The sequence below is a fragment of the Heptranchias perlo genome, unplaced genomic scaffold, assembly GCF_035084215.1.
Source record: "Heptranchias perlo isolate sHepPer1 unplaced genomic scaffold, sHepPer1.hap1 HAP1_SCAFFOLD_1107, whole genome shotgun sequence".
In the NCBI taxonomy this organism is placed as follows: domain Eukaryota; kingdom Metazoa; phylum Chordata; class Chondrichthyes; order Hexanchiformes; family Hexanchidae; genus Heptranchias; species Heptranchias perlo.
The window spans coordinates 27,289-54,107 of NW_027138328.1; the positions used below are offsets into that span (position 1 = coordinate 27,289).

General features: G+C 53.9%; 1 protein-coding gene across 1 annotated transcript; it reads right to left on the reverse strand.

Moving 5' to 3' along the window:
- On the reverse strand, positions 1–26,283 carry LOC137307782 (CXXC-type zinc finger protein 1-like; the record flags this gene model as incomplete). The annotated part of the gene is given in 11 exon segments (XM_067976913.1): positions 1–1,733; positions 2,373–2,521; positions 9,756–9,908; positions 10,649–10,745; positions 16,661–16,710; positions 20,281–20,391; positions 21,702–21,809; positions 21,811–21,910; positions 23,997–24,279; positions 25,117–25,315; positions 26,175–26,283. Coding segments are annotated over 10 exon segments (1,357 nt in total), but the record flags the coding sequence as incomplete, so codon positions are not given.
- Positions 26,284–26,819: the final 536 nt, after the last annotated feature.

Consider the following 26,819-nt stretch of genomic DNA (forward strand, 5'->3'; position numbering starts at 1 on the left):
TAAGAAATAGACCGGGACTTTTATTACATTTACAGGTGACGCCAGAGAGTACATAAAAATCAGAATTTACAACCAAGTTCTGTTGAGTGTTTGTTTAAAATACAAGGGACCGTGCTGGGCTGATCTGTTCTCAATGTGAGTAGGGCAGCGGTTCAGTGACAAACAAAAGGGTTTTCACAGTTAACCTGGGGAACGTCTGGTGCGGAGTCGAGACCCTGAACGGGGTGGGGGAGAGGGGGCAAGTCCCTGAACGGATTGGGTGGTGGGGGGGGGGGGGGGGGGGGAGGGAGGCCTTTTGGGGGTCTCGCCATTCACTAGCTGGCGCCATAAAACGACTGCACGGTCGAGGTCGCAGGAGCTGGTTACAGGGTCGGACGCGGACTCCAACCTCCGACTGTGGGCGGGGGGCTCGCAGGTCAGAGGGAGGGGGGACGCTGGGCTGCACCCCACGGGACATTAAAACTGCGTTGGAGCCAGACTTGATGTGAATAAAACAATAAAAATCACTGAACGCAGAAGATGATTGCAATTTGTGGCCTGGACTAGCAGAACAAGGGCACCTGGGTGTGAAAAGTGAGGTGGGGTGGGGGGGGGGGGGTGAGGTCGGAAGGGTCGAGATAAGCCCCCCCAGCTGATTGCATGCCCTGCGGGCCCCTCACCCCGTTTTACAGGGATGACTGGTACCTTGTGGCATTGCCAGAGCGGTGGGAGTGGGGAGGGGGCCAGAAAGAGTGAGAATTACTTGACGGTAACAGCGGCGTTAACGGGACAGGGCGCGCGGTCCTGCCCGGTGAGGGGGAGACTCACTGCAACCGTCGGGAGGGTAAGAGGTGTTGGCAGAGCCGGGCATCGCGTCCTCCCGACATGCTGTTCTGTGCTGCGGATACTCAACGGGCGCAGGTGGCATTGTGCTACAGCTTTGGTGGGGGAGGGGGGGGTTGCTTTCAGTTCCCGACTGTCAATGGATTGTGATAATGGGGTGGGGGGGGGGGGGGGTGTTTAAAAGGGTGATGGATAGCCAGACCTTAATTGCGTTCGTGAAGTGCTGTGGGACATATATCTCAAAGCGAGCTGGTGATTGCAGTGTGGCCGGTCTCCGATTAACATTACCGATTCTGTGCCACCTTCTCCCCCGAGACGCCGACTGGAAGCAAGGTCCCTTTTGGTCACTCAAGAGAAGCCCGACCATCACGTCCAGTGCGGCTGATTCGAGCACCCGTTTCTCTTCGCTCACTGTGGGTCATCTCTGAGGATGGGGTACAGGTCTGGGGGGCCTCCCCACCCTAAGTTACCAGGCTCTCCGCGCTCATCAGGCACTTGGCAGTGGTCGGTCTCTCGCGATGACAGTTCAAGCTGTGCGCCTGGAGGCCTCCTCGTCCGCTCGCTCAGGGAGACAGCTCCAGCTAGTCAGCGGCAACCCCTGCAATTTCTAATTTACTCCTTGCTAAATTTCACAAACGTGGGATATTTTCTGGGGCAGGACGCATGAAAGTAAAAAAAACGGGGGACGGGCAGACCGCCGAAAAGGAGTATTAACGATCCTCCGCCACGTTTGATTTTAAGAGTTGCTGCCTTTCAGGTCGGACGATACCCCTTTCTATTCTGCACTGATAAATAACGAGATGCCCTTCGCCATCGAGGACAAGGTCAGAGGAGTGCGGCTGAGTGTGTGCGTTAAAAAGAGAAAGAAAACTCCAGGCAGTCTCCTCCCAGCGTGAAACAAATATCAGCTCCTGCAAAAAAAAAATAAAGATTTCATTTATTCCCAAATCAAACCTAGTTTTTTTTTTAAACATATGTATGTTTCAGAATTTCAACCAGCTCCCACCGAGAATGAAGCCGTGCCTTCAGCTGCCTAGGTCCCAATCTCTGGAATTCCCTCCCTAAACCTCTCCGCCTCTCTCTCCTCCTCCTTTGAGACGCTCCTTAAAACCGACCTCTTTGACCAAGCTTTTGGTCACCTGTCCTAATATCTCCTTACGTGGCTCGGTGTCAAATTTTGTCTGATTTACACTCCTGTGAAGCGCCTTGGGGACGTTTTTCCTACGTCATTGCAGAAATGCAGGTTGCGGCTAATAATGTTGACTCGCTGAGGCTACAGGTTCCAGGTGCCTCGCCGTGCTACTCGACCACATGGGGCATCACATCCCTTACCCCCTGCTGGCTCTCAGTTCCCATGTTATTGGATTGCGATTTTGGTGGGGGGGGAATGCATGAGCTCTTTCAGACAGTTGGTACCCCTTGCAGAGAGGCAGTGGGGCCACCAACTGCGGTCGAGTAACTCAGCACAGGCCCTGGGGCGGTCTCGCGGGGGAGAATCACGGAGTCCCCGGGAAGCCCCCGCCCTCTTTTCGGTGATCGGGCCCACTGACCTTCATCGGTCCTTGTTTGATCGCAGGTCAGTGGTGACTGGGTCGTGCTGGATGGTCTGATGTAACATCAACGCTAGGAGCCCGGCCCGATTGGCCATCGCCATCCTCACGTTCCTCTCCTGTTCAAACAACTCGTCCAGTTTGTACCACTGTGAGAGAGTGAAGGGTTAAACATCAGTATCGATAGAGAACGAAGGGTTAAACATCAGTATCGATACATGGAACGCAAAGGGTTAATTATCAGTATCGATACAGAAAGCGAAGGGTTAAACAGCAGTAGCGATATGGAGTGTGCATGAAGGGTTAAACATCAGTATCGATGCAGAGAGCGTGAAGGGTTAAAGATCAGTATCGATACACGGAGCACGAAGGGCTAAACATCATTATCGAAACACGGAGCGCAAAGGGTTAAACACAGTATCGATACGGAGAGCGCACGAAGGGTTAAACATAAGTATCGATAGAGAGCGCGAAGGGTTAAACATCAGTATCGATAGAGCGCGCGCGAAGGGTTAATCATCAGTATCGATACACTGAACCCAAAGGGTTAATTATCAATATCGATACAGTGCGAAGGGTTAAAGATCCGTATCGATAGAGAGCGAAGGGTTAAACATCAGTATCGATACGGAGAGCGCACGAAGTGTTAAACATCAGTATCGAAACAGAGCAAAGGGTTGAAGATCAGTATCGATACACTGAACCCAAAGGGTTAATTATCAGTATCGATACAGAGAGCGCATGAAGGGTAAAACATCAGTATCGAGAGAGAGCGCGAAGGGTTAACCATCAGTATCGATGCACGGAGCGCAAAGGGTTAAACAGTATCAATACGGAGAACGCACGATGGGTTAAACATCAGTATCGAGAGCGCGAAGGGTTAAACATCAGTATCGATACTGAGCGCGAAGGGGTAAACATCAGTATCGAGAGAGCGCGAAGGGTTAAACATCAGTGTCGATACACTGAACGCAAAGGATTAATTATCAGTATCGATACGGAGAGCGCATGAAGGGTTAAACATCAGTATCGATAGTGAGCGAAGGGTGAAACAGTATCGATACAGAGAGCGAAGGGTGAAACAGTATCGATACAGAGAGCGAAGGGTTAAACAGTATCGATAGAGAGCGACGGGTGAAACAGTATCGATACAGAGAGCGAAGGGTGAAACAGTATCGATACAGAGAGCGAAGGGTGAAACAGTATCGATACAGAGAGCGAAGGGTGAAACAGTATCGATACAGAGAGTGAAGAGTTAAACATCAGTATCGATACACGGAACGCGAAGGGTTAATGATCAATATTGATAGACAGTGCAAAGGGTTAAACATCAGTATCGATGCACGGAACGCAAAGGGTTAAATATCAGTCTCGAAACGGAGAGCGCACGAAGGGTTAAACATCAGTATCGATAGTGAGCGAAGGGTGAAACTATCAATACGGAGAGCGAAGGGTGAAACAGTATCGATACAGAGAGCGAAGGGTGAAACAGTATCGATAGAGAGCGAAGGGTGAAACAGTATCGATAGAGAGCGAAGGGTGAAACAGTATCGATACAGAGAGCGAAGGGTGAAACAGTATCGATACAGAGAGCGAAGGGTTAAACAGTATCGATACAGAGAGCGAAGGGTGAAACAGTATCGATACAGAGAGCGAAGGGTTAAACAGTATCGATACAGAGAGCGAAGGGTTAAACAGTATCGATACAGAGAGCGCAGGGTTAAACAGTATCGATACAGAGAGCGAAGGGTTAAACATCAGTATTGATAGAGCGAAGAGTTGAACATCAGTATCTATGCAGAGCGCGCGAAGAGTTAAACATCAGTATCGATACACGGAACTCGAACGGTTAAACATCAGTATCGATACGGAGAGCGCACGAAGGGTTAATGATCAATATCGATAGATAGTGCGAAGGGTTAAAGATCCGTATCGATAGAGAGCAAAGGGTTAAACATCAGTATCGATATGGAGAGCGCACAAAGGGTTAAACTGCAGTATCGATACAGAGAGTGCATGAAGGGTTAAACATCAGCATCGATAGACAGCGAAGGGTTAAACATCAGTATTGATACAAAGCGCGCGAAGGGTTAAACATCAGTATCGATAGAGCGAAGGGTTAAACATCAGTATCAATAGAGCGAAGGGTTAAACATCAGCATCGATAGACAGCGAAGGGTTAAACATCAGTATCGACAGAGCGCGAAGGGTTAAACATCAGTATCGATAGAGCGCGCGAAGGGTTAAACATCAGTATCGATAGAGCGAAGGGTTAATTATCAGTATCGATAGAGCGCGCGAAGGGTTAATGATCAATATCGACAGTGCGAAGGGTTAAACATCAGTATCGAAACAGAGCAAAGGGTTAATTATCAGTATCTATACGGAGAGCGTACGAAGGGTTAAACATCAGTATCGATAGAGCGAAGGGTTAAACATCAGTATCGATAGAGAGCGAAGGGTTAAACATCAGTATCGATAGAGCGAAGGGTTAAACATCAGCATCGATAGAGAGCGAAGGGTTAAACATCAGTATCGATAGAGCGCGCGAAGGGTTAATGATCAATATCGACAGAGTGCGAAGGGTTAAAGATCAGTATCAATACAGAGATTGAAGGGTAAAACATCAGTATCGATAGAGCGCGCAAAGGGTTAATCATCAGTATCGATAGAGCGCGCAAAGGGTTAATGATCAATATCGACAGAGTGCGATGGGTTAAAGATCAGTATCAATACAGAGAGCGAAGGGTAAAACATCAGTATCGATAGAGCGCGCAAAGGGTTAATCATCAGTATCGCTGCACGGAGCGCAAAGGGTTAAACAGTATCAATACGGAGAGCGCACGATGGGTTAAACATCAGTATCGATACTGAGAGCGAAGGGTTAAACATCAGTATCGATACTGAGCACGAAGGGTTAAACAGTATCGATACAGAGAGCGAAGGATCAAACAGTATCGATACAGAGAGCGAAGGATCAAACAGTATCGATACAGAGAGCGAAGGATCAAACAGTATCGATACAGAGAGCGAAGGGTTAAACAGTATCGATACAGAGAGCGAAGGATCAAACAGTATCGATACAGAGAGCGAAGGATCAAACAGTATCGATACAGAGAGCGAAGGATCAAACAGTATCGATACAGAGAGCGAAGGATTAAACAGTATCGATACAGAGAGCGAAGGATCAAACAGTATCGATACAGAGAGCGAAGGATCAAACAGTATCGATACAGAGAGCGAAGGATTAAACAGTATCGATACAGAGAGCGAAGGATTAAACAGTATCGATACAGAGAGCGAAGGATCAAACAGTATCGATACAGAGAGCGAAGGATCAAACAGTATCGATACAGAGAGCGAAGGGTTAAACAGTATCGATACAGAGAGCGAAGGATTAAACAGTATCGATACAGAGAGCGAAGGATCAAACAGTATCGATACAGAGAGCGAAGGATTAAACAGTATCGATACAGAGAGCGAAGGATTAAACAGTATCGATACAGAGAGTGAAGGATCAAACAGTATCGATACAGAGAGCGAAGGGTTAAACAGTATCGATACAGAGAGCGAAGGATCAAACAGTATCGATACAGAGAGCGAAGGATTAAACAGTATCGATACAGAGAGCGAAGGATTAAACAGTATCGATACAGAGAGCGAAGGGTGAAACAGTATCGATACAGAGAGCGAAGGGTTAAACAGTATCGATACAGAGAGCGAAGGGTGAAACAGTATCGATACAGAGAGCGAAGGATTAAACAGTCACGATACAGAGAGCGAAGGATTAAACAGTATCGATACAGAGAGCGAAGGATCAAACAGTATCGATACAGAGAGCGAAGGGTTAAACAGTATCGATACAGAGAGCGAAGGATCAAACAGTATCGATACAGAGAGCGAAGGATTAAACAGTATCGATACAGAGAGCGAAGGATTAAACAGTATCGATACAGAGAGCGAAGGATCAAACAGTATCGATACAGAGAGCGAAGGATCAAACAGTATCGATACAGAGAGCGAAGGGTTAAACAGTATCGATACAGAGAGCGAAGGGTGAAACAGTATCGATACAGAGAGCGAAGGATCAAACAGTATCGATAGAGAGAGCGAAGGGTTAAACAGTATCGATACAGAGAGCGAAGGGTGAAACAGTATCGATACAGAGAGCGAAGGATCAAACAGTATCGATACAGAGAGCGAAGGGTGAAACAGTATCGATACAGAGAGCGAAGGGTTAAACAGTATCGATACAGAGCGCGAAGGATCAAACAGTATCGATACAGAGAGCGAAGGATCAAACAGTATCGATACAGAGAGCGAAGGATCAAACAGTATCGATACAGAGAGCGAAGGGTTAAACAGTATCTATACAGAGAGCGCGAAGGGTTAAACATCAGTATCGATAGAAAGCGAAGGGTTAAAGATCAATTATGGATAGAGCGCGCGAAGAGTTAAACATCAGTATCAATACACGGAACTCAAAGGGTTAAACATCAGTATCGATAGAGCGCGAAGGGTTAAAGATCAATATCGATAGATAGTGCGAAGGGTTAAAGATCCGTATCGATAGAGAGCGAAGGGTTAAACATCAGTATCGATACGGAGAGCACACGAAGGGTTAAACTGCAGTATCGATACAGAGAGTGCATGAAGGGTTAAACATCAGCATCGATAGACAGCGAAGGGTTAAACATCAGTATCGACAGAGAGCGAAGGGTTAAACATCATTATCGGAGCACGAAGGATTAAACATCAGTATCGATACGGAGAGTGAAGGATTAAAGATCAATTATGGATAGAGCGAGAGAAGAGTTAAACATCAGTATCTATGCACGGAACGCAAAGGGTTAAATATCAGTATCGATACGGAGAGCGCACGAAGGGTTAATGATTAATATCAATAGACAGTGCGAAGGGTTAAAGATCCGTATCGAAACACGGAGCGCGAAGGATTAATTATCAGTATCGATACAGAGAGCGAAGGGTTAAACAGTATCGATACAGAGAGCGAAGGGTTAAACAGTATCGATACAGAGAGCGAAGGGTTAAACATCAATATCGATACACGGAACTCGAAGGGTTAATGATCAATATTAATAGACAGTGCGAAGGGTTAAACATCAGTATCGATGCACGGAACGCAAAAGGTTAAATATCAGTATCGATACAGAGAGCGCGAAGGGTTAAACATTAGCATCGATACAGAGAGCGAAGGGTTAAACTGCAGTATTGATACAAAGAGTGCATGAAGGGTTAAACATCAGCATCGATAGAGAGCGAAGGGTTAAATATCAGTATCGATTGAGAGCGCGAAGGGTTAAAGATCAGTATCGATACACGGAGCACGAAGGGCAAAACATCATTATCGAAACACGGAGCGCAAAGGGTTAAACACAGTATCGATACGGAGAGCGCACGAAGGGTTAAACATCAGTATCATTAGAGAGCGCGAAGGGTTAAACATCAGTATCGATACACTGAACCCAAACGATTAATTATCAATATCGATAGACAGTGCGAAGGGTTAAAGATCCATATCGATAGAGAACGAAGGGTTAAACATCAGTATCGATAGAGAACGAAGGGTAAAACATGTGTCGATAGAGAACGAAGGGTAAAACATCAATATCGATAGAGAGCGAAGGGTTAAACATCCGTATCCAGAGAGAGAAGGGTTAAACATCAGCAGCGCTAGAGAGAGCAAAGGGTTAAACATCAGTCAGTAACACAGGGCGCTGGGGAGAGGGGTTACTGAGTGACGGTGTGAGGGAGCTGGATTAATATCAGTAGAGATACAGTCAATAACACAGGGCGCTGGGGGGAGAGGGGTTACTGAGTGACAGTGTGAGGGAGAGGGATTAACATCAGTAGAGATACAGTCAGTAACACAGGGCGCTGGGAGAGAGGGGTTACTGAGTTACAGTGTGAGGGAGAGGGATTAACATCAGTAGAGATACAGTCAGTAACACAGGGCGCTGGGGGGAGAGGGGTTACTGAGTGACAGTGTGAGGGAGAGGGATTAACATCAGTAGAGATACAGTCAGTAACACAGGGCGCTGGGGAGAGGGGTTACTGAGTGACAGTGTGAGGGAGAGGGATTAACATCAGTAGAGATACAGTCAGTAACACAGGGCGCTGGGAGAGAGGGGTTACTGAGTTACAGTGTGAGGGAGAGGGATTAACATCAGTAGAGATACAGTCAGTAACACAGGGCGCTGGGGGGAGAGGGGTTACTGAGTGACAGTGTGAGGGAGAGGGATTAACATCAGTAGAGATACAGTCAGTAACACAGGGCGCTGGGGAGAGGGGTTACTGAGTGACAGTGTGAGGGAGAGGGATTAACATCAGTAGAGATACAGTCAGTAACACAGGGCGCTGGGGAGAGGGGTTACTGAGTGACGGTGTGAGGGAGCTGGATTAATATCAGTAGAGATACAGTCAATAACACAGGGCGCTGGGGGGAGAGGGGTTACTGAGTGACAGTGTGAGGGAGAGGGATTAACATCAGTAGAGATACAGTCAGTAACACAGGGCGCTGGGAGAGAGGGGTTACTGAGTTACAGTGTGAGGGAGAGGGATTAACATCAGTAGAGATACAGTCAGTAACACAGGGCGCTGGGGGGAGAGGGGTTACTGAGTGACAGTGTGAGGGAGAGGGATTAACATCAGTAGAGATACAGTCAGTAACACAGGGCGCTGGGGAGAGGGGTTACTGAGTGACAGTGTGAGGGAGAGGGATTAACATCAGTAGAGATACAGTCAGTAACACAGGGCGCTGGGGGGAGAGGGGTTATTGAGTGACAGTGTGAGGGAGAGGGATTAACATCAGTAGAGATACAGTCAGTAACACAGGGCGCTGGGGGAGAGGGGTTACTGAGTGACAGTGTGAGGGAGAGGGATTAACATCAGTAGAGATACAGTCAGTGACACAGGGCGCTGGGGGAGAGGGGTTACTGAGTGACAGTGTGAGGGAGAGGGATTAACATCAGTGGAGATACAGTCAGTAACACAGGGTGCTGGGGGGAGAGGGGTTGCTGAGTGACAGTGTGAGGGAGAGGGATTAACATCAGTAGAGATACAGTCAGTAACACAGGGCGCTGGGGGAGAGGGGTTACTGAGTGACAGTGTGAGGGAGAGGGATTAACATCAGTAGAGATACAGTCAGTAACACAGGGCGCTGGGGGGAGAGGGGTTACTGAGTGACAGTGTGAGGGAGAGGGATTAACATCAGTAGAGAGACAGTCAGTAACACAGGGCGCTGGGAGGAGAGGGGTTACTGAGTGACAGTGTGAGGGAGAGGGATTAACATCAGTAGAGAGACAGTCAGTTCCTCCTCCCTCGCGCCCAGCGGGTCAGGCGCCAGGCCGCGGTGCCACCTACCACCCTCACGCGCTCCAGGTCCACCTCCGCTCGCCGCAGCTTCTCCCAGCAGTAGTGTTTGTTGCACTTGCGCTTTGCCACACGGCAGAAGTCGCCCGTCAGCTCGAAGACATCCTTCACCATCGGGCAGCCGCACACCTCGTCCACCGAGATCTGGGGACCAACAAGAAGCACAGCCGGTTGGTAAAGCTCCCTCTACACCGTCCCATCAAACACTCCCAGGGCAGGTACAGGGTTAGATACAGAGTAAAGCTCCCTCTACACTGTCCCATCAAACACTCCCAGGGCAGGTACAGGGTTAGATACAGAGTAAAGCTCCCTCTACACTGTCCCATCAAACACTCCCAGGGCAGGTACAGGGTTAGATACAGAGTAAAGCTCCCTCTACACCGTCCCATTAAACACTCCCAGGGCAGGTACAGGGTTAGATACAGAGTAAAGCTCCCTCTACACTGTCCCATCAAACACTCCCAGGGCAGGCACATGGTTAGATACAGAGTAAAGCTCCCTCTACACTGTCCCATCAAACACTCCCAGGGCAGGTACAGGGTTAGATACAGAGTAAAGCTCCCTCTACACTGTCCCCCATCAAACACTCCCAGGGCAGGTCCAGGGTTAGATACAGAGTAAAGCTCCCTCGACACTGTCCCCATCAAACACTCCCAGGGCAGGTCCAGGGTTAGATACAGAGTAAAGCTCCCTCTACACTGTCCCATCAAACACTCCCAGGGCAGGTACAGGGTTAGATACAGAGTAAAGCTCCCTCTACACTGTCCCATCAAACACTCCCAGGGCAGGTACAGGAACAGAGGGTGAGGGACGGTGGTCTGACGGACTGCCTGGCCCAGTTCACCCCTTTAATGGTACAGATTGAAGCATCAGCCAGGGGTTACCTTGGGGTCTCGAGAATGTTCGGGACACAGAACCTGCAGCCTCTTACAGTAGGTCTTGCTGTGGGTGTTGTAAACGTCACAGAATAACCTCGTGGCACTGCAAAGCAAAGAGAGGATGTCAGTGTTAGCGACAGTTTTAAACCTCCCCCTCCTCCCCCAGGCACTATGGAGAGGGGGGAGCAGGGTGTGCACACACTGTGGGCTAGGAGTAAAGTTCACACAGGATGGGCCAGAGAGAGAAATCGGAGGTGCGATCAGTCAGGGACAGACGCACCTCTGCATTTCCAAGTAAACAGTTTCAACCCAGCATCTCTCCCTGACCACCTCCAACACACCAATAAAGTCGCCTCCTCCTCTCCCACCCAGCACCAATCCCCCTCGATGGGGCAGGATCTCTCTCTCTCGCCCCTCGATGGGGCAGGGTCTCTCTCTCTCTCTCTCTCCATTACCCCTCGATGGGGCAGGGTCTCTTTCTCACTCTCTCTCTCACCCCTCGATGGGGCAGGGTCTCTCTCTCTCTATTACCCCTCGATGGGGCAGGGTCTCTCTCTCTCTATTACCCCTCGATGGGGCAGGGTCTCTCTCTCTCCATTACCCCTTGATGGGGCAGGGTCTCTTTCTCACTCTCTCTCTCACCCCTCGATGGGGCAGGGTCTCTCTCTCTCTATTACCCCTCGATGGGGCAGGGTCTCTCTCTCTCTATTACCCCTCGATGGGGCAGGGTCTCTCTCTCTCCATTACCCCTTGATGGGGCAGGGTCTCTTTCTCACTCTCTCTCTCACCCCTCGATGGGGCAGGGTCTCTCTCTCTCTATTACCCCTCGATGGGGCAGGGTCTCTCTCTCTCTATTACCCCTCGATGGGGCAGGGTCTCTTTCTCTCTCTCTCACCCCTCGATGGGGCAGGGTCTCTTTCTCTCTCTCTATTACCCCTCGATGGGGCAGGGTCTCTCTCTCTCTCTCTCTTTATTACCCCTCGATGGGGCAGGGTCTCTCTCTCTCTCTCTCTTTATTACCCCTCGATGGGGCAGGGTCTCTCTCTCTCTCTCTATTACCCCTCGATGGGGCAGGGTCTCTCTCTCTCTCTCTCTCTCTCACCCCTCGATGGGGCAGGGTCTCTCTCTCTCTCTCTCTCACCCCTCGATGGGGCAGGGTCTCTCTCTCTCTATTGCCCCTCGATGGGGCAGGGTCTCTCTCTCTCTCTATTACCCCTCGATGGGGCAGGGTCTCTCTCTCTCTATTGCCCCTCGATGGGGCAGGGTCTCTCTCTCTCTCTCTCTCTCTATTAGCCCTCGATGGGGCAGGGTCTCTCTCTCTCTCTCTCACCCCTCGATGGGGCAGGGTCTCTCTCTCTCTATTACCCCTCGATGGGGCAGGGTCTCTCTCTCTCTCACCCCTCGATGGGGCAGGGTCTCTCTCTCTCTCACCCCTCGATGGGGCAGGGTCTCTCTCTCTCTCTCTATTACCCCTCGATGGGGCAGGGTCTCCCTCTCTCTCTCTCTCTATTACCCCTCGATGGGGCAGGGTCTCTCTCTCTCTCTCTTTATTACCCCTCGATGGGGCAGGGTCTCTCTCTCTCTCTCTCTCTATTACCCCTCGATGGGGCAGGGTCTCTCTCTCTCTCTCTCTCTCTATCTATTACCCCTCGATGGGGCAGGGTCTCTCTCTCTCTCTATTACCCCTCGATGGGGCAGGGTCTCTCTTTCTCTCTCACCCCTCGATGGGGCAGTTCTGAGCCTAGTTACTCACCCCTCGATGGGGCAGTTCTGCCCCCATTACTCACCCCTCGACGGGGCAGTTCTGCCCCCATTACTCACCCCTCGATGGGGCAGTTCTGCCCCCATTACTCACCCCTCGATGGGGCAGTTCTGAGCCTAGTTACTCACCCCTCGATGGGGCAGTTCTGCCCCCATTACTCACCCCTCGATGGGGCAGTTCTGCCCCCATTACTCACCCCTCGATGGGGCAGTTCTGAGCCCAGTTACTCACCCCTCGATGGGGTAGTTCTGCCCCCAGTTACTCACCCCTCGACGGGGCAGTTCTGCCCCCATTACTCACCCCTCGATGGGGCAGTTCTGAACCTAGTTACTCACCCCTCGAAGGGGCAGTTCTGCCCCCATTACTCACCCCTCGATGGGGCAGTTCTGAGCCTAGTTACTCACCCCTCGATGGGGCAGTTCTGCCCCCAGTTATTCACCCCTCGATGGGGCAGTTCTGCCCCCATTACTCACCCCTCGATGGGGCAGTTCTGCCCCCAGTTACTCACCCCTCGATGGGGCAGTTCTGCCCCCATTACTCACCCCTCGACGGGGCAGTTCTGCCCCCAGTTACTCACCCCTCGACGGGGCAGTTCTGCCCCCAGTTACTCACCCCTCGATGGGGCAGTTCTGAGCCCAGTTACTCACCCCTCGATGGGGCAGTTCTGAGCCCAGTTACTCACCCCTCGATGGGGCAGTTCTGAGCCCAGTTACTCACCCCTCGATGGGGCAGTTCTGAGCCCAGTTACTCACCCCTCGATGGGGCAGTTCTGAGCCCAGTTACTCACCCCTCGATGGGGCAGTTCTGAGCCCAGTTACTCACCCCTCGATGGGGCAGTTCTGAGCCTAGTTACTCACCCCTCGATGGGGCAGTTCTGAGCCTAGTTACTCACCCCTCGATGGGGCAGTTCTGCCCCCAGTTACTCACCCCTCGACGGGGCAGTTCTGAGCCTAGTTACTCACCCCTCGATGGGGCAGTTCTGAGCCCAGTTACTCACCCCTCGATGGGGCAGTTCTGCCCCCATTACTCACCCCTCGATGGGGCAGTTCTGCCCCCATTACTCACCCCTCGATGGGGCAGTTCTGCCCCCATTACTCACCCCTCGATGGGGCATTTCTGCCCCCATTACTCACCCCTCGACGGGGCAGTTCTGAGCCCAGTTACTCACCCCTCGATGGGGCAGTTCTGCCCCCAGTTACTCACCCCTCGATGGGGCAGTTCTGCCCCCATTACTCACCCCTCGACGGGGCAGTTCTGCCCCCATTACTCACCCCTCGATGGGGCAGTTCTGAACCTAGTTACTCACCCCTCGAAGGGGCAGTTCTGCCCCCATTACTCACCCCTCGATGGGGCAGTTCTGAGCCTAGTTACTCACCCCTCGATGGGGCAGTTCTGCCCCCAGTTACTCACCCCTCGATGGGGCAGTTCTGCCCCCATTACTCACCCCTCGATGGGGCAGTTCTGCCCCCAGTTACTCACCCCTCGATGGGGCAGTTCTGCCCCCATTACTCACCCCTCGACGGGGCAGTTCTGCCCCCAGTTACTCACCCCTCGACGGGGCAGTTCTGCCCCCAGTTACTCACCCCTCGATGGGGCAGTTCTGAGCCCAGTTACTCACCCCTCGATGGGGCAGTTCTGAGCCCAGTTACTCACCCCTCGATGGGGCAGTTCTGAGCCCAGTTACTCACCCCTCGATGGGGCAGTTCTGAGCCCAGTTACTCACCCCTCGATGGGGCAGTTCTGAGCCCAGTTACTCACCCCTCGATGGGGCAGTTCTGAGCCCAGTTACTCACCCCTCGATGGGGCAGTTCTGAGCCTAGTTACTCACCCCTCGATGGGGCAGTTCTGCCCCCATTACTCACCCCTCGATGGGGCAGTTCTGCCCCCATTACTCACCCCTCGATGGGGCAGTTCTGAGCCCAGTTACTCACCCCTCGATGGGGTAGTTCTGCCCCCAGTTACTCACCCCTCGACGGGGCAGTTCTGCCCCCATTACTCACCCCTCGATGGGGCAGTTCTGAACCTAGTTACTCACCCCTCGAAGGGGCAGTTCTGCCCCCATTACTCACCCCTCGATGGGGCAGTTCTGAGCCTAGTTACTCACCCCTCGATGGGGCAGTTCTGCCCCCAGTTACTCACCCCTCGATGGGGCAGTTCTGCCCCCATTACTCACCCCTCGATGGGGCAGTTCTGCCCCCAGTTACTCACCCCTCGATGGGGCAGTTCTGCCCCCATTACTCACCCCTCGACGGGGCAGTTCTGCCCCCAGTTACTCACCCCTCGACGGGGCAGTTCTGCCCCCAGTTACTCACCCCTCGATGGGGCAGTTCTGAGCCCAGTTACTCACCCCTCGATGGGGCAGTTCTGAGCCCAGTTACTCACCCCTCGATGGGGCAGTTCTGAGCCCAGTTACTCACCCCTCGATGGGGCAGTTCTGAGCCCAGTTACTCACCCCTCGATGGGGCAGTTCTGAGCCCAGTTACTCACCCCTCGATGGGGCAGTTCTGAGCCCAGTTACTCACCCCTCGATGGGGCAGTTCTGAGCCTAGTTACTCACCCCTCGATGGGGCAGTTCTGAGCCTAGTTACTCACCCCTCGATGGGGCAGTTCTGCCCCCAGTTACTCACCCCTCGACGGGGCAGTTCTGAGCCTAGTTACTCACCCCTCGATGGGGCAGTTCTGAGCCCAGTTACTCACCCCTCGATGGGGCAGTTCTGCCCCCATTACTCACCCCTCGATGGGGCAGTTCTGCCCCCATTACTCACCCCTCGATGGGGCAGTTCTGCCCCCATTACTCACCCCTCGATGGGGCATTTCTGCCCCCATTACTCACCCCTCGACGGGGCAGTTCTGAGCCCAGTTACTCACCCCTCGATGGGGCAGTTCTGCCCCCAGTTACTCACCCCTCGATGGGGCAGTTCTGCCCCCATTACTCACCCCTCGACGGGGCAGTTCTGCCCCCATTACTCACCCCTCGATGGGGCAGTTCTGAACCTAGTTACTCACCCCTCGAAGGGGCAGTTCTGCCCCCATTACTCACCCCTCGATGGGGCAGTTCTGAGCCTAGTTACTCACCCCTCGATGGGGCAGTTCTGCCCCCAGTTACTCACCCCTCGATGGGGCAGTTCTGCCCCCATTACTCACCCCTCGATGGGGCAGTTCTGCCCCCAGTTACTCACCCCTCGATGGGGCAGTTCTGCCCCCATTACTCACCCCTCGACGGGGCAGTTCTGCCCCCAGTTACTCACCCCTCGATGGGGCAGTTCTGCCCCCAGTTACTCACCCCTCGATGGGGCAGTTCTGAGCCCAGTTACTCACCCCTCGATGGGGCAGTTCTGAGCCCAGTTACTCACCCCTCGATGGGGCAGTTCTGAGCCCAGTTACTCACCCCTCGATGGGGCAGTTCTGAGCCCAGTTACTCACCCCTCGATGGGGCAGTTCTGAGCCCAGTTACTCACCCCTCGATGGGGCAGTTCTGAGCCCAGTTACTCACCCCTCGATGGGGCAGTTCTGAGCCTAGTTACTCACCCCTCGATGGGGCAGTTCTGAGCCTAGTTACTCACCCCTCGATGGGGCAGTTCTGCCCCCAGTTACTCACCCCTCGACGGGGCAGTTCTGAGCCTAGTTACTCACCCCTCGATGGGGCAGTTCTGAGCCCAGTTACTCACCCCTCGATGGGGCAGTTCTGCCCCCATTACTCACCCCTCGATGGGGCAGTTCTGCCCCCATTACTCACCCCTCGATGGGGCAGTTCTGCCCCCATTACTCACCCCTCGATGGGGCATTTCTGCCCCCATTACTCACCCCTCGACGGGGCAGTTCTGAGCCCAGTTACTCACCCCTCGATGGGGCAGTTCTGCCCCCAGTTACTCACCCCTCGATGGGGCTGCTCTGAGCCCGGTTACTCACCCCTCGATGGGGCAGTTCTGCCCCCAGTTACTCACCCCTCGATGGGGCAGTTCTGAGCCCAGTTACTCACCCCTCGATGGGGCAGTTCTGCCCCCAGTTACTCATCCCTCGATGGGGCAGTTCTGCCCCCATTACTCACCCCTCGATGGGGCAGTTCTGCCCCCATTACTCACCCCTCGACGGGGCAGTTCTGAGCCCAGTTACTCACCCCTCGATGGGGCAGTTCTGAGCCCGGTTACTCACCCCTCGATGGGGCAGTTCTGCCCCCATTACTCACCCCTCGACGGGGCAGTTCTGAGCCCAGTTACTCACCCCTCGATGGGGCAGTTCTGAGCCCGGTTACTCACCCCTCGATGCGAGTCGGATACATGGATCCAAACGACGTCTGACTCTCGTACTGCAAGTGAAAGAGAGAGAGGGTAAATCACAACGGGGAGCCTGCCCACGGAACCCCCTGCCTCCTTTGTACAAACCGGGCCGACCCATCCCTCTATCCCTGGCGGAGAGGGGGCACCATTAAAACTGGCCACCTGAGGGAGCAGGACAGCAGGCTCCGCAGAGCGACGCTCCCTCTGATGGTACTCCTCTCTAAGTGAGACGGGGGACGAGCCCCGCAGACAGCTGCAGGCAGACTCCTCTCTCCTGCCCCTTGCTGCCCTTGGTAACAGCCCCTAAAGTTCTCTCCCCGCCTCATTTTCTCCCTTTGCTTGCCGTAAATCATGGGGATTGACCCCCATCTCCGCTACATACACGCATGCCGCACACAGATGTCGTCACCTCAGAAACTGTATCCCAGGCTGGGGAGACGGGGCCCGAGAAAAGAGCTCTCAACACAGAGCCAAGGACCTTCACTGACCACTGGTAGAGGGTCAGATACAGAGGGAAGACGATCACCAATGCATCCACTATTTCCAGGGCCACTTCCTTTAGTACTCTGGGATGTAGATCATCAGGCCCTGGGGATTTGTCGGCCTTTAGCCCCATTAATTTCCCTAGCACTATTTTTTTTTACTAATACTGGTTTCCTTCAGTTCCTCCCTCTCTAGACCCTTGGTTCCCTAACATTTCTGGGAGGTTATTTGTGTCGTGCTTTGTGAAGACAGAACCAAAGTATGTGTTTAATTGTTCTGCCATTTCTTTGTTCCCCATTATAATTTCCCCCATTTCTGACTGTAAGGGACTTACATTTGTCTTCACTAATCTTTTTCTCTTGACATATTTATAGAAGCTTTTACAGTCAGTTTTTATGTTCCCTGCTAGTTTACTCTCATACTCTATTTTCCCCCTCTTAATCAATCTCTTTGTCCTCCTTTGCTGAATTCTGAACTGCTCCCAATCCTCAGGCTTGTTGCTTTTTCTGGCAATTTTATATGTCTCCTCTTTGGATCTAATACTATCCTGAATTTCTTTTGTAAGCCACAGTTGAGCCACCTTTCCTGTTTTATTTTTGCACCAGACAGGAATGAATAATTGTTGTAATTCCTGCACACGTTCTTTAAATATTAGCCATTCCTATCCACCGTCATCCCTTTTAGTAAAGTTCCCAATCTATCATAGCCAACTCGCAGCTCATACTTTCGTAATTTCCTTTATTTAGATTCAGGACCCTAGTTTCGGATTCAACTACTTCACTCTCCATCTTAATGAGGAATTCTATCATGTTATGGTCGCTCTTCCCTAAGGGACCCCACACAAGATTGTTAATTAATCCTTTCTCATTGCACAATACCCAGTCTAGGATCGCCTGTTCTCCAGTTGGTTCCTCAACGTATTGGTCTAGAAAACCATCACATACACACTCCAGGAATTCCTCCCCCACAGTATTATTGCTAATTTGGTTTGACCAATCTATATGTAGATTAAAGTCACCCATGATTATAGTTGTACCCTTCTTCATGCATCTCTAATTTCCTGTTTAATGCTCTCCCCTACATCTCCACTACTGTTTGGGGGCCTATAGACAACCCCCACCAACGTTTTCTGCCGCTTAGTGTTTCTTACACCATACAAACTCCACATTGTGATTTTCCGAGCCAATATCCTTCCTCACTATTGCATTGATTTCCTCCTTTACTAACAACGCTACCCCACCTCCTTACCCTTTTTGCCTGTCCTTCCTAAATATTGAATACCCCTGGATGTTCAGTTCCCATCCTTGGTCACCCGGCAGCCATGTCTCCGTAATCGCAACTATATCATACCCGTTAATATCTATCTGCGCTGTTAATTCATCTACCTTATTGCGAATGCTCCACGCATTTAGGCACAATGCCTTTAGACTTGTCTTTTTATGATTGCTAGTCATCTTAGTTTTATTTTGCACTATGGCCCTATTTGTTTCTCGCCCTTGTTTTCTCTGCCTTCCACTGTTGCTTCTTCCCTTTCTGTCTTTTGTTTCTATCCTTGTTTCCCCCTCCTCTGTCTCCCTGCTCAGGTTCCCACCCCCCTGCCATTCTAGTTTAAACCTTCCCCAACAGCACTAGCAAACACCCCCGCGAGGACATCGGTCCCGGTCCTGCTCGGGTGTAACCCGTCCCACTTGTACAGGTCCCACCTTCCCCAGAACCGGTCCCAATGTCCCAGGAATCTAAATCCCTCCCTCCTACACCATCCCTGCAGCCACGCCTTCATCTGGTCTATTCTCCTGTTCCTATACTCACTAGCACGTGGCACTGGTAGTAATCCTAAGATCACTACCCTTGAGGTCCTGCTTTTTAAATTATCTCCTAACTCCTTAAATTCACCTTGCAGGACCTCATCCCTTTTTAACCTATGTCGTTGGTGCCGATATGGACCACGACAACTGGCTGTTCACCCTCCCCCTCCAGAATGCCCTGCAGCCGCTCCGTGACATCCTTGACCCTAGCACCAGGGAGGCAACATACCATCCTGGAGTCATGTTTGCGGCCGCAGAAACGCCTATCTGTTCCCCTTACAATTGAATCCTCTATCAATATAGCCCTGCCACTCTTCTTCCTCCCCTCCTGTGCAACAGAGCCACCCGTGGTGCCCCGAACTTGGCGCTTGCCAAGTTCCCAAACAGTATCCAAAGCGGTATATCTGTTTGAGAGGGAGATGGCCCCAGGGGACTCCTGCTCTACCTGCCTAGTCCTTTTACTCTGCCTGGCGGTCACCCATTTCCTTTCTTAAATCCGTGTCCTCTGGTCACCGACCCTCCTGCCACTGGAAACAGTTTCTCTTTATTTACTCGATCAAAACCCTTCCTGATTTTGAACCCCTCGATCAAATCTCCCCTTAACCTTCTCTGCTCTGAGGAGAACAATCCCAGATTCTCCAGTCTCTCCACGTAACTGGAGTCCCTCATCCCTGGCACCATTGTGGTCAATCTCCCCTTGACCTTCTCTGCTCTAAAGGTGGTGGGTGACAGGGCCGAATGTTAGGCCCCCAAATTTAAGTCTGGGGCATTGGAGGTGGGGGGAGTCCAAATCCATGGGAACTTAATCCAGGCCGTTCAGGGGTGATGTCAGGAAGCACTTCTTCACACAAAGGGGAGTGGAAATCTGGAACGAACTCCCCCACAAAAAGCTATTGAGGCTGGGGGGGGGGGTCAATTGGAGCTTTCAAGACGGAGATGGATAAATTTTTGTTGGACATCAAGGGATACGGAGCAAAGGCGGGTAGATTGAGTTAAGGCACAGATCAGCTGTGATCTGATCGAATGGTGGAACAGGCTCGAGGGGCAGAATGGCCTCCTCCTGTTCCATGTTGCAGTGACTGCATGGGGAGGGAGGTCCAAGGTCTTTTGGGAGGGTGGGGGGGACGGGGGCAAGGGGAGCCACTCAGGGGACCGGGAGCTCCCCCCCCCCACCGCCTCCCCAAGTTTCGGAGATAGTCCCAGTGAGGAAACCCATAGGATGAGTTCGGTTTGGTTGCCAGAATGCGGTTGGGTGCCCTCACAGGGGCTGGGGGGGAGGGGGCCTGGTGCCCTCGGGGGGAGCTCGAGTACCTTGGCGTAGCAACGTTCCATGTGCTTCATGGCGGTTTTCGGATTGATGGGATGCCCACACGACACACAGAATATCTGGAAATCGGCCTCCTCACTGTCACCTTCATTCACCTGTCCAAACACAGAGGATCAAAAGACTCAGAGGGCCGGTGGGGGCAGAGACAATGTACAGAACCCCAACGGGACCGGCCCCCTTCCCGTCCCGCTCCCAACGGGACCGGCCCCCTTCCCGTCCCGCTCCCAACGGGACCGGCCCCCTTCCCGTCCCGCTCCCAACGGGACCGGCCCCCTTCCCGTCCCGCTCCCAACGGGACCGGCCCCCTTCCCGTCCCGCTCCCAACGGGACCGGCCCCCTTCCCGTCCCGCTCCCAACGGGACCGGCCCCCTTCCCGTCCCGCTCCCAACGGGACCGGCCCCCTTCCCGTCCCGCTCCCAACGGGACCGGCCCCCTTCCCGTCCCGCTCCCAACGGGACCGGCCCCCTTCCCGTCCCGCTCCCAACGGGACCGGCCCCCTTCCCGTCCCGCTCCCAACGGGACCGGCCCCCTTCCCGTCCCGCTCCCAACGGGACCGGCCCCCTTCCCGTCCCGCTCCCAACGGGACCGGCCCCCTTCCCGTCCCGCTCCCAACGGGACCGGCCCCCTTCCCGTCCCGCTCCCAACGGGACCGGCCCCCTTCCCGTCCTGCTCCCAACGGGACCGGCCCCCTTCCCGTCCCGCTCCCAACGGGACCGGCCCCCTTCCCGTCCCAATGGTCCCGCCCCCTTCCCGTTCGGCTCCCACCCCTTCCTATTATGCTCCCAACCCCTTCCCATTCCGCTCCCAACGGGACCGGCCCCCTTCCCGTTCCGCTCCCAACGGGACCGGCCCCCTTCCCGTTCCGCTCCCAACGGGACCGGCCCCCTTCCCGTTCCGCTCCCAACGGGACCGGCCCCCTTCCCGTTCCGCTCCCAACGGGCCCGGCCCCCTTCCCATTCCGCTCCCAATGGGCCCACCCCCTTCCCATTCCGCTCCCAATGGGCCCACCCCCTTCCCATTCCGCTCCCAATGGGCCCACCCCCTTCCCATTCCGCTCCCAATGGGCCCACCCCCTTCCCATCCCGCTCCCAATGGGCCCGGCCCCTTCCCATCCCGCTCCCAATGGGCCCGGCCCCTTCCCATCCCGCTCCCAATGGGCCCACCCCTTCCCATTCCGCTCCCAATGGGCCCGGCCCCTTCCCATCCCGCTCCCAATGGGCCCACCCCCTTCCCATTCCGCTCCCAATGGGCCCGGCCCCTTCCCATCCCGCTCCCAATGGGCCCACCCCTTCCCATTCCACTCCCAATGGACCCAAACCCCTTCCCATTCCACCCCCATTGTACAGAATCCCAAATGGGCCCACCCCCATTCCCACTCCCTCCCCCTGTACAGAGCCGTGCCGACCTCCTCGTCCTCTTTGATGGACTGCTGCTTGGCTTTGGTGATGATGGTCTCCAGCTCGTGGAACTTGCGCTCCATTTCCTGCAGCTTGAAGCGGGCCTGCTGCTGCTCCCCGCCTGATCTTCTCCAGGAGTTTCTTCCCGTGCTCCTCCGCAATGCAGGGGCTCTGCTGCCATTGCTGGATCCTCTGGGGCAGGATCTCGTAGATGCGGCTGTGGAGCGACGAGGGGGGGGGGGGGGAGAAACAGTCAAGGGTCAGGCGTGGCATGACATTCGCAACAACTAAATACGTCGCCTCTAACCTCGTAAAAACATCCCAGGAGTGTCAATCTGACACCGAGCCAGGTGAGGAGATATTCGGACAGGTGACCAAAAGCTTGGTCAAAGAGGGAGGTTTTAAGGAGCGTCTTAAAGGAGGAGAGAGAGAGGCGGAGAGGTTTAGGGAGGGAATTCCAGAGCTCAGGGCCGAGGCGGCTGAAGGCACGGCCGCCAATGGTGGAGCGATGGGAATCGGGGGATGGACAAGAGGCCGGAATTGGAGGAGGGCAGAGATCTCGGAGGGTTGTAGAAGGTTACGGAGACAGGGAGAGGCAGCGCTGACATTTCCCTCCCCTCCGCCTGACGAAGGTGCCATCTCTTTCTCCCGGGGTGCCAACTGCCAGCCCATAATTTCCACCCCAGGTGGCCATGCGACACAAGCAAGCAGATATTCAACCAGGGGAGGCACCGTGTCTACAGACACACAGTTTCCAAAGGGAGAAGGGGGGGGGGGGGGTGGGGTGTGGGGGGAGACATAGTAACCAGGAGCGGTGACTCTGGCCTAACTTTGATACCCACTGCCCTCATTGGCACAAGCCAAGGATCCAATCAGGGGTGTGTCTCAGTGGCACAGGGGAAGTGACGAAGCAAAGGTGTGTGGTCAGGCAAGGTGAGGGGCCAGCAGTGCTGGGGTGTGTAATAGGCACCTAGTGAGGGCAACAAGCTGCTCCAGAGCAGGTACAGCATGGCGTTAGATACAGAGTAAAGCTCCCTCTACACTGTTCCATCAAACACTCCCAGGGCAGGTCCAGCACGGGGTTAGATACAGAGTAAAGCTCCCTCTACACTGTCCCATCAAACACTCCCAGGGCAGGTACAGGGTTAGATACAGAGTAAAGCTCCCTCTACACTGTCCCATCAAACACTCCCAGGGCAGGTACAGGGTTAGATACAGAGTAAAGCTCCCTCTACACTGTCCCATCAAACACTCCCAGGGCAGGTACAGGGTTAGATACAGAGTAAAGCTCCCTCTACACTGTCCCATCAAACACTCCCAGGGCAGGTGCAGGGTTAGATACAGAGTAAAGCTCCCTCTACACTGTCCCATCAAACACTCCCAGGGCAGGTACAGGGTTAGATACAGAGTAAAGCTCCCTCTACACCGTCCCATCAAACACTCCCAGGGCAGGTGCAGGGTTAGATACAGAGTAAAGCTCCCTCTACACTGTCCCATCAAACACTCCCAGGGCAGGTACAGGGTTAGATACAGAGTAAAGCTCCCTCTACACCGTCCCATCAAACACTCCCAGGGCAGGTACAGGGTTAGATACAGAGTAAAGCTCCCTCTACATTGTCCCATCAAACACTCCCAGGGCAGGTACAGGGCTAGATACAGAGTAAAGCTCCCTCTACACTGTCCCATCAAACACTCCCAGGGCAGGTACAGGGTTAGATACAGAGTAAAGCTCCCTCTACACTGTCCCATCAAACACTCCCAGGGCAGGTGCAGGGTTAGATACAGAGTAAAGCTCCCTCTACACTGTCCCATCAAACACTCCCAGGGCAGGTACAGAGTAAAGCTCCCTCTACACCGTCCCATCAAACACTCCCAGGGCAGGTACAGGGCTAGATACAGAGTAAAGCTCCCTCTACACTGTCCCCATCAAACACTCCCAGGGCAGGTACAGGGTTAGATACAGAGTAAAGCTCCCTCTACATTGTCCCATCAAACACTCCCAGGGCAGGTAAAGGGCTAGATACAGAGTAAAGCTCCCTCTACACCGTCCCATCAAACACTCCCAGGGCAGGTACAGGGTTAGATACAGAGTAAAGCTCCCTCTACACCGTCCCATCAAACACTCCCAGGGCAGGTACAGGGTTAGATACAGAGTAAAGCTCCCTCTGCACTGTCCCATCAAACACTCTCATATCGAACTGAGGAAAGTGGAAGGGAGGCAGGGAAGAGTGGGTGGGGACAGGAAGGGCTGGGAAGAGGGGGGGTAGGGAAGGGGAGATAAAGAGACACAAACACAGCCTTACTTGGCGGCTAACTTGATGCCACATTCGTCGGAGCAGTACTTGGAGCTGTGGCGAGCTGCCAGCACACAGCCAGGGCCCAGGCACTGCCTCACGTTGCTGAGCTCTTTGATCTCCACCTTCTCCGGGTGCTTGGTTTTCTGCTTGTGTTTCTGCTTCTGTTTGTGGCGCCTGTACTTCTCATCCTTCTGCAAAAGATCCCCGCAAAGGGGGGGAAGACATTGGGTTACTGCGGAAACAGGGGGAGTTCGGTGGAGGGGGGGCGGGGAGCGGGGGTCCCCGCCATCTCAACCCTCCCTCCCCAAACACCCATCACCGCGGGGACAACTAGACAGCAAGTGCCTTCCCCTCCCCCCCCCCCACCCAAAGCCAATGAATCCCGGAACTGAGGCAAACAGGCCACCATTTTGTGCACAGCAGAATCCCACAAAGCAGCAATCTGGCCCCTAGGCAATCAGTTTTATTTGGTTGAAGTGGGTCATGGGAGGAATATTGGGGGTTGGGTGGGGGGGGTTTCCTCCAATTGTGGCCTGGATCGGGGGGGGGGGGGGTGGGGGCTCGAGACTCCGTTAGGGGGGCGCGGGCGGAGAGGGGACGAGGCTCGAACCTTCTGACTCCGGAGCGAGATCGACCGGCCGGGGGTGGGACTGAGGACTGAGATTTGGAAGGCGGTCGCTGGTCGGCGGCTTTTTTTTTTTAAGAAGGGGAAAGCTTTGCACGCGTTCAGAAGGGTGAAGGGCGGGCGGGTCCCCTCGCCAACCGCACGGTCGGTCTCTGTCCCGGTCTCCCATCTGGACTGGGCGGGGGGGTGGGGGAGCCCCCATCGTTATTTCTCCAGAGGGTGGGGGCCGCGACACGCCTCGGGAGTTGAGAGGCGCACGGGAGAATCGTCCCTTTAGCACGTTGCCACAGGGAGAGAACGAGAGAGAGAGAGAGAAAGAAAGAAAGAAGCAAGAAGTTCTATTTATCAACATTTTTCCTGGTGAGGGCCAAGGTTTTAAATTTTGGACTTGGGGGTGAAGGAACGGAATCAAAGGCCCAGAGAGCCGGCCGGGCTGTCGTCGGGACGGAACGCTTTGTTTGGAGGAAAAAAAAAAGGAACTGGCGCCCCACTTTGGACGACTGTCTTGCGGAGCGGTCACGAGGTCCCGGAACTGGAGAGCGATGCCAACAGGTCCAGCTGCCAAGAGTACGTGAATCACCGGGTGCGTGCGGCGGTGTGTGGGTGGGTGCGTCTCGCTGTCCAGCTTTGCGAGAGACGGCTCCCCCTCGAGGAAATCCGCAGGGCGCTGTCCCCCTTCCGGGTTAATCACGGCTACGGTCTGCGAGGCCGGGCGTACCCCCGTCTTTTTAAAACGACTGCTCTTTCGTCTAACGTTGACGTATCATTGTGTGTTTTGGGGGGGGTGGGGAGGGGAGAAGAGAGGGAGGGGAGAAAAGACGTTTCGATCAAGATGGCCACTCTTCGCACAGCAGGAGGCTCGAACTTCTGCAGAGCAAAGGGTTCCGACACACCTCAGCGTGAGAACGCGTCTCCAGCAAGGGGGCGGGCGGATACGCACTGGGGCCGAGTCATCCCCAGTCCCTCTCGTCGGTGTTTCGATGCATCGCTCGCTAACACGCACGGCAGGCGGGCGAACAGCTGCCTCGTGGTCTCGCGGGTCACTCCTGAAGACGGCCCACTGGAAATCGGTGCTGATGTTGGTACACAGCAGGTTGGGGAGGGTGGGCGGGACAATGCTTCCTCCATCAGGCAGAGCTCTGCATTATCATTTGGCCTCTCTTTCCTGATAACCTCTACCTCAACGTTATGTGTGTGTGTATATATATATATCTCGGTCCGAGACGTGACCCTGGGCGCTAAGTATCAGCCTCTGGGTGAATGCTGAATGCCGTTTGCTGTCGGGCTCGGTAACGGCACGGCACGGCACACTCCCGATCTCTCGGACTGACGGAAAAAACACCGCGCTGACGGACTGTCGCTTCAGGCTAAGAAAAATAATTGGCATTTAGGATTACACAGAAGGAGCAAATCAAATCAGATCGGATTAACAGTTAACTTTACACCACCTATTCCAGAACAGTATAAGCTCGAAGTGGGGCGGGGGGGGGGGCGTTTCCTGGGAGAGAAAGCAGAGGGAACCTCCCCACCCGGATCACCACCGAGGACAGGCCAAATACCTGTGCCTGGTGCCCACAATCACTGGGCCTTAGTGCCCGGAGAATGAGGTGTCCTTCTACTGCCCGTCGGATCTTCCAGGCTGGAGGCCAAGCTGGCCAAAGTTCTCGGCTGCAACCAGAGCAGCAACCAAACCAAATAGGCAAAACAGGAGACTGTGGGGCTCCTGGCATAGCTATAGGGGGCCTGTCTCTCTCTCTCTCTCTCTCTCTCTCGTGTCCCTTTGATGCAACATCGCTAATCGACCGGGGGAACCATTCGGGATCACTTCTCGCTGTGACAAACCGGTCAGATGGTGGGAGAGAGCCGTCACAGTGAGCGACTCGGGGCTGCGTTCGAGACTGGGCGGCTGCAGGAGCAGCGGACCGTAAATACACGCGAGCGGCAGTCGGCAATCAGCGTTAATCGTTGGATTGGACTGGAGGGGTGGGGGTGGGGGTGGGGGTTGGCGTTTGAGAGTCTTGTAACCCCGGTTAAACATAAACACAAGACAGGCCGGCTCCCTCCGAGGCAGGGACAGCGGAACAATTTCTCCCAGGAGAGTCTGTGTTTGCACGTAACCCGCCCCGACCTGCGCCCTCCTGGTCGGTGAGGGTGAGGTGTTGTCTACGGGGAGTGATGCGCTCCCAAAGCGAGTCAGTGCACAG